Source organism: Myotis myotis, unplaced genomic scaffold (assembly GCF_014108235.1).
Source record: "Myotis myotis isolate mMyoMyo1 unplaced genomic scaffold, mMyoMyo1.p scaffold_m19_p_13, whole genome shotgun sequence".
Taxonomy (NCBI): Eukaryota; Metazoa; Chordata; class Mammalia; order Chiroptera; family Vespertilionidae; genus Myotis; species Myotis myotis.
The window spans coordinates 25,045,631-25,053,493 of NW_023416317.1; the positions used below are offsets into that span (position 1 = coordinate 25,045,631).

The window sequence follows — 7,863 nt, forward strand, 5'->3', positions numbered from 1 at the left end:
AAGGTCTAGAGCAGGTCCTGTTACTAGGAGTTCAGTGAATATTTGTCGAGGGAAAGAAGAAAAGAAGAAAGGGAAAAAGAGAGGAAGGAGGGAGGGAGAGTTGGCTTGCTGAGCACACTTCAGATACCTCTATCATCCTCTCTGGTCCCGTGAGCTATCTGGGAACTCCATTTCCTCCTCCCATTCGCGGCCCCCCTCCCCCAATCTGTTTAGCAACTCTCCTCCCAACAGGCAACTCAAATTCCTGATTATAGAAATTCATCAAATGGGTGCACCAGGAGGTGATGTTCCAGCTACCTCACCCTTTTCTATCCATCCACTCTTATCACTCCTGAGCCTCAGACACAGATATCTATTTATTTATTTATTTATTGGTGCTGTTTGTTGGTTTGTGGTTAGGTAAGGCTGCACAGACAAAAAAATCAAACAGCGCTAAGTGAGCCCCCTTGCACTATCTTCCCCTGTCTGGGCTCCCCAGTTCTCCTTTGGTACTGTACTTGTGCACCCCAACAGAGTCTCTGCATTACCAGTCCGTCTCCCAGGCCACCACACAGATGTACATATTGTTGTCCACTCTGTTTTTTTTTTCCACTTTTTCCCAGAGCTTGTTCCATATCTGTACATGTGGAGAAGGCTCATTCTTCTGAAGCTGCAATAGTACCTCATAGTTTTACATGGAACCTAGTTGATTCAAGCAGGCGCCTCCTGGTGGACAAATATCCAGGCTATTTCCAATTATGGCTTTTTAAAAAAAATGTTTTTATTAATTTTATAGAGGAATGGAGAGGGATAGAGAGATGGAAACATGTATGAGAGGGAAACATCAATCGTCTGCCTCCTGCATACCCCCTACTGGTGATTGAGCCAGAAACCTGGACATGTGCCCTGACTCAGAATCGAACCTGTGACCTCTTGGTTCAGGGGTCCACACTCAACCACTGAGCCACATCGGCCAGGCTAACCTCCAGTTGTGGCTTCAATAAACCAAGCTGCACGGAATACCCTGTGTACACATCCTCATGCGTAGGTGTGGGTATCTATAGGATGAATTCTGAGAAATGGAATTGTCTTGTGGAGGGTACATATGTGTTAAATTTCCAGGTTGCCGCCCAAAGAGGTTGTATCAATTTACACCTCCACCATTGTATGTGCAAAAAATAACAGGTCTGTCTGATTCAATGCTTAGCTAGATTGGCAATTCTTCAAATTCTGGAATCTAGCTGGAAGAGCAAGCCTGGGATTTCAGGTTTGCAATCTACCCCAGCCAATCATCTGAACGTGGGGGCACAAAGTATGCCTGGGAGTTGGAAAGCCGATCAGGCCAACTCTCCAGGCCTGTTTCTTCATCTAAAAATGAGGAGAGGACTTTTTAGCTGGTCATCTGAAAATTCCCTTCCATCTCTACCCTTCAAAGTTCTTCTGCCTCCCCAGGTCTCTGTGTGCCTATCTGTAAAGCGGGACTAAAGGTCTTTACCTTATTAATCTTGCCAGGTGATGTGAGGATGCAGTGAGGTGGTGGATGTGCTAGGAAGATTGGGTGCTCTACCAAGAGAAAGAATAATAGTTCAATACTTTTGGAATTCCTTGCCAGACCACTAGCATGGTCTGGGCATACAAGTATTAGGCTGAAGAAATATGGGATATGGAGGCAGAATAATGTTAAGATTGTTCAGAGGTAGGAGATACCTTCACAGACATTGTTCTGTCAAAAATGTGGTTCACTCTACGTTGGGCCTGGCTAACTCCTGTGTCTCCAAAACCAACGAGGGAGCCATTAAATGCTTCAGGCTGGAGGCTGTGCTCAGGACTGGATGTAGCATGGTTCTCTCCCAAGGTATCATGTGACTTTGGGGAGAGATTGGGGGGCAAGCTCCTTGGCATCTGTGCTTTTCTCCTCCCAACATTCCCTCCCCTCCTTTGCTTGGGTAGAGTGGACCCCAACAGATTTCTGGTCCTGAGTCCACCACAAACTCCAGTGTCCCTTCCTGGTGACTGGGGCAACACATTGGGAGACAGTAGGGAGTGGTGGAGAGTATGGTGACCAGGGTCAGCCAGGCTCAACTCCAGCTGGCTGTTGTTAGGAGGAAGTGTAGGTCCACTCTTTATTTTAAAATAAATTTTATTGATTTCAGAGAGGAAGGGAGAGGGAGAGAAAGAGAAACATCAATGATGGAAATCATTGATTGGCTGCCTCCTGCATGCCCCCCACTGGGATCGAGACCACAACCACAACCAGGGCATGTGCCCTGACCAGGAATCTAACCACGACCTCCTGGTTTATAGGTCAATGTTCAACCACAGAGCCACACTGGCCAAGCAAGGTCCCCTCTTCTCCAAGAGATTTTCAAGAGAAGTCATAAATCCACATTTTACCTAAGTTCTCCTGATTTTTAAATGTTGGTTATTCAGGTTTAAAAAATACCACCTGTGGGAATCACACAAAACAGTCTGTAAACTGGCGGTGGCCCACACACTACCAGCTTTGGCGTTCTGAAAACTGTCCCTTTCCCCACTTGTACAGACGAGAAAATTGAGGCCCAGAGAGGGGGAGGCATTTGCCAGAGGTGACTACCAAGATCAAAGCCCAGATCCCACCTGTCCCCTAATTTCTCCCCCTCTCACTCTACCCCTTTTTTCCTCCTTTTCTCCCTCTCCTCTCCCCTTTGTCTCTGGGTCAGTGTCTTTCTGTCTCTCTGATGTGTGTGGTGTGTATCTCTCTGGTTCTCTCTAGATGCATCTCTGTCTTTGTCTCTATCTCCTATTCTCTCCCATGTGTCTTTTTGTGTGTGATTCTCCGTGTCTCTGTGTGTCTTTGTCCGCTACTTAGACAACCGGCCTTCAGAGCTGGGTGCAGAAATGACCCCGCACCAGCAGCCCATCCTGCAGCGTGTGTCAGCTCGCTCTCCCTCCCGCCCCGCTGCCCCCGCCCCAGATTTCCGGCGGAGCTCGAAGGCGGGCGGGCGGGGTGCCCGCGGGGCCCGCTGCCGTCAGCGCCCCTTCCCGGTGGCCGCGACCCCTCCCCGCTGACCTCACCAGCGCCGCTGCGTCTCGCGGATATAAGCGCGGGTCCCGCGGAGCAGCGGGCGCCGGTGACCGGGACTCCTGACCCACCGCCTCTAGACCCCGAAACTCCGGACTCGAAGCCCCAGGATCCCGGACCGGTCCCGCGGAGCTCGTGCCGGACAGGTAACCACCTCCGTCCCTCTCCTCCCCGCAGGCGGCGTCTGGGACAGCGGGCCCTTTCCTCCCGCCCTCCAGGGTGCCCCGGGAGAAGCCGCCGCATCTGTGCTCAGGTGGGGCGCTGCGTTCGTACCCCATCTTCCACGGCGCGGGCACCTGGCGGGGTCACTCCTGTGCACTCAGGTCCCTGCATCTGGGCGTCGCCGGGAAGACTCGCCACCCCACCCTGCCCGGCCGCCAGCAGCAGGTCCGGGCGCAACGAGGCAGGCGGGGCGTCGCGGGAGCGCCTGGGAGTGAGAACCGAAGCCCGACGTTAGAAACTGAATGTTCGCGTTGGGCTCTGGTAGCCTTAGCGTCTCAGTCTCGGCGCTAGAATAGAATGTTAGCGCTGGGATTCACGTTGAAATGGGGATCTTAGGGCCAGAATTGGATTCCTTAGCTTAGTCATAGAAGCATTTTATCATTAGAAACAGGGAACGAGAACGCTGGCGGAATGTGGGCATTAAATGTGGCTCTGGGAACTTCGGGGGAATCAGCCTGCGCGGGGGCAGCGAGCACCCTGGCCGTCGGGCCGACGCCGTAGCCTTGGTTACACTTCTGCCGCGTGCGCCCGGGCGCAGGCTGCCCCGGCTACGCCAAACACTGAACGGCGGCCGCGGCGGGGTTCCCACGGCCTCGCGGGCAGGACTGGGCGCGGGCAGGCGCTCGGGGACACCTGCGGCCCCGGTTCGCTACTCCGGCCTCAGGGACCCGCTGGGACAGGAAAGGAGGAGGTGCAGCTCCCTGGGAGGGGGCGCAGCGCGCTTATGCTCTCTCTGTCCTCCAGCCGCCAGGATGCCTGGCCCTTGGTTGCTGCTCGCCCTGGCTTTGACCCTGACCCTGACCGGCGTCCCCGGAGGCCGCGCACAGCCCGAGGTGGACCAGCAGGAGGCTGCGATGGCTGCAGAGCACCCGGCCCTGAGGGACCTCCTGCGCCAGGCGGGGCACCTTCTCCTCCTCCGGGAGGACCTCCAGCGGCTGCAAGGGGACCAGGGAAATCGCGAATCAGGTGAGAGGCGGGTCTGACCCGGGCTGCCCAGGCGAGATGAGGCTGAGGAGAGGGCTGAGAGGAAACGCGGATCAGAGGAGAGGGAGCGACTTGGTCATCCAGCCTGTTGCTCAGAAACTCTCATTGGCCGCACCCTCGGCCGGTCGTGAGTTGACCCTTTCCTGGGACCAGATTCCTCTTGCATCTCTGTCCTGGGAATACGTCACAGAAAGCATGCCCACAGTGGGGAAGATTCTGTGCTGGGAAGAAAGAGTCTGAGTGTTTACTACTTATGTTATGCCAGGCACTCACTGTTCTAAGCACTTCAAATACTTTGTCACACTGTTTGATCTTCCTAACAACCTCTTAGATAGGAACTGTTATTACCCCTCATTTTACACAAAAGAAACCTGAGGCTCAGAGAAGTTAAGTGAGTTGCTTATGGTCACACAGCTAGGGAATGGCAGAGTTGGGACTGGAACCGGAAGTCATGCCTTTGACCATCTGTGTGAGTATATGTGTCGGTGAGTCCTGGGTGAGTGCTGCAGGAATTTCTACCTTGACTGGAGGAAGGCTAGAGTAGGCACTCAAGGGTCACGGGATCCCTCACTAGCTCTTTCCTTCCACAGAGTTCCAGATCTTTCAGTCCAATGGGCTCTCTAAGCGTCAGCATCCAGGTAAAAGGGAGGAGGAGGCAGAAGAGGGAGTTGAAGAGGAGGAAGAAGAAGGAGGGGTTGTGGGGCCCCACAAACGGCAGCATCCAGGCCCATGGGAGAACGCAGCTGCGTGGTCAGTGGATGTGACCCCGCAGAAGCGGCAGCACCCTGGCCGGCGCTCCCTCTGGCTGGGGTATACTTTCACCAAGAGGCAGCACCCCGGCAGACGGCTGGTGGACCCCAAGGCCCAAAGGAGCTGGGAAGAGGAGGAGGAAGAAGAGGAGGAGGGAGAGCTGATGCCTGAGAAACGCCAGCATCCGGGCAAGAGAGCCTTGGGAGGCCCGTGTGGGCTCCAGGGAGACTGTGGTCAAGCCAGCCTCCTGCTGGGGCTCCTGGATGACCTGAGCAGGGGCCAGAGGCCTGAGGAGAAGCGACAGCACCCTGGACGGCGGGCGGCCTGGGCCAGGGAGCCCCTGGAGGAGTGAGCCCAGTTTCCTGTGAAGTCGAGTTTGGGGTCTAAGAATAACTTGAGTCCTGTGCACCCTATCCTTCTGTGACCCCTCTTCCCCTTCCCCTTAGATCCCTAATAATAAACCTGAGCCCCCCCCCCTCTATGCACACACCCAAACCCCTGGCTTTGCTTGCCCCCCTCCTTCAGGGACATGAAAAGGCCATCCTATAAGCTAAAACCCCATATTACTTCATTTTGTATCACTGGCAAGGGGGCAGACCCCAGAGATCCTCGCCTACCCTGAAGGCCGGCTTCCATGCCTTAGTCCTGGCTAAGATGACCGATCTGTATCTTCTAAGGTATTCCCAGAGAGGGGCAGAGTGTCTCTGGGGCAAGCAGCCAGTGAGGGTGGGGTGCAATTGAAGTGGTGATGTCCAAATCTAGCTTCTCTCCCCCACCCCGTGTGTCAGGAGTTACCACATGTAAACTTTGCCCTCAGAATCCAGGATCTCCTTCCCTTCTTGGTTTTCTTGGGTGATATTTTTTGTTTGTGTGGGTGGCGGCACCTGACCCACAGCTGTGTTCTGCTTGGGGGAAGCATTTTAGGTGGAGAACCCCTGCGGTGCTGTGTTGTGTGGTAGCTGCAGAGTGAATGTGTGTGGGATATGTAAACATTGCCCTGGAAGTTGTTGATAAACGTGTATGTGGGAATATGTAAACATCATCCTGGATGTTGCGACTTGTATATAACCTGCTAGACACCTTCTCCTTGTCAATGATGATCCTCCTAATGATAATAAAACACATCTAGATAATCATGGAGCTCTGTGGTTGCGGTTCTGTCTTGGCTGATGTGGGGTTTCCCTTTTCAGCATTGAGAGGGGACCAGACTAAGAGCTCCCCAGCTCGGCTGAGAAGGGAACCTGGGACCCTGGGGACATGAAAAGTCTTCTCCACTGCCCCCACCTCAGAACAAGCTTGGGAGGTGAACAGGTTCTCTGGAGCCCATTTGACACTCAGGGAAACTGAGGCCTAGAAAAGAGGAAGGGCATTCTGGAAGACACAAAGCTGGCTGAGGTGGAGCTATAGGTCTTGGAGGCCACCTCAGGACCCTGCCTTGAGTTTGCCTGGTTTGGTGAGAGAGCTGGTCTGGTTTAGGTTTGTAATCAACATAATTCTGTGGCAGGAATCAACAGTCTGTGTCACCTGGCAGGCAAAATGAAGACAAAAGCTATGATTGGGGACTCAAACCAGGCCTTCCTGGGGAAAGGGGCATTTTGTTTGAGCTTTGGAAGATAAAAGAAAAATAAATGTTTCAATGTTTCCCAAACATTTCCTCTGGGGCCAAACATTAGGAAATGCATTTTGTAGGTGATATGTAAATGAGTGAATGAATTGTCCATCATAGTCACCCCTGTTTAGAGAAAAGGTAACTAAGAAAGAAGTAAAGTGACTTTTCTAAGTGACTTTTTCAGACTCTAATGAGTCTGAAACTTGGGGGTTGTTTGTAAGGCTCTAATGCCCTATCATCTAACTTTTACCGTGTCCTGGATACGTCTCAAATCTACCCATTTACTTTCAGCTCCTCTGCTACCACCCTGCTCCTGGCCTCCTCCTCCTTAGTTATCACTTCAGACAACATTTTGGCATGTGGCACTGCATCCCACTCCTTCCTTGCAGCCATCGCAGTTTGTCATTGTATCTGTCTTAGGTTGGGTTCCCGGAGCACCAGACCCTGAGATAGGATTTGCGTGCAAATAGTTTACTTGGAGGGTGATCCCAGGAAGCACTGGTCTGGAGGGAAGGAGGGAGGGAGGGAGGGAGGGAGGGAGGGAGGGAGGGAGGGAGGGAGGGAAGGAAGTGAATGGGCATGCATCAGAGAGCAGGTTTTCTTGGGAAACCGCACTAATAGAACAGGACTCAGAGTTGTCCCCCTCCGCAGGGACAACTGATCAGGAGTTGAGGGCTGCTCTTGAGGATGTTAACGCCCTGGCACCTCCAGCTGGCCCTGTGTCCTGACCACAAGAAGGCCCTTAGGTGAAGAATCTCAGGAAAACATTGTGTGTGCCACACAGGCGAGAACTGGGGGGATAGGGTGAGGTACTAGCAGCATCTGCCACAGTCTCCTTGGGTGATTTTTTCATAAATGGTCCCTCCTTCACCAAACTGCGCTCCAGCGTTGAGGACAGTAGACAATGCTGAGTGTGTGAATGAAGGCCACACAAGTGAGCAAAGGTGGAGCTGAGATTTGCCACCAGGTCTGCCTGATTCCTGGGCCCAAAAGGAAGGTGGTGTGGCAAATCCAGATATTTGTAGGTGGCTATGCAGTCACTACAGACCTGTGAAGCTAGCCCCAAAGAGGGCCACACAGCTGACAGCTTATGTTGCAGCCAAGTATAACATCTACCCAATTGCCTTTTAAAACCCTTCAGAGGACACCAAACAGTTCTCTTAAGGTGCCGGTTTTCAGCTCTGCCATTTAGAACCTACTATGTGCTGGGTCCTATGCAAGGCATTCTCTACCCACCAATGGTATCCCCACTTTGTAG

General features: G+C 53.0%; 1 protein-coding gene across 1 annotated transcript; it reads left to right on the top strand.

Moving 5' to 3' along the window:
- Window positions 1–2,968: 2,968 nt before the first annotated feature.
- On the top strand, window positions 2,969–6,129 carry TRH (thyrotropin releasing hormone). Its single transcript, XM_036333836.1, has 3 exons — window positions 2,969–3,186; window positions 4,007–4,228; window positions 4,837–6,129. Exons 2-3 carry the CDS (start codon window positions 4,015–4,017, stop codon window positions 5,346–5,348), a joined length of 726 nt encoding a protein of 241 aa, XP_036189729.1. The 5' UTR covers window positions 2,969–3,186; window positions 4,007–4,014; the 3' UTR covers window positions 5,349–6,129.
- Window positions 6,130–7,863: the final 1,734 nt, after the last annotated feature.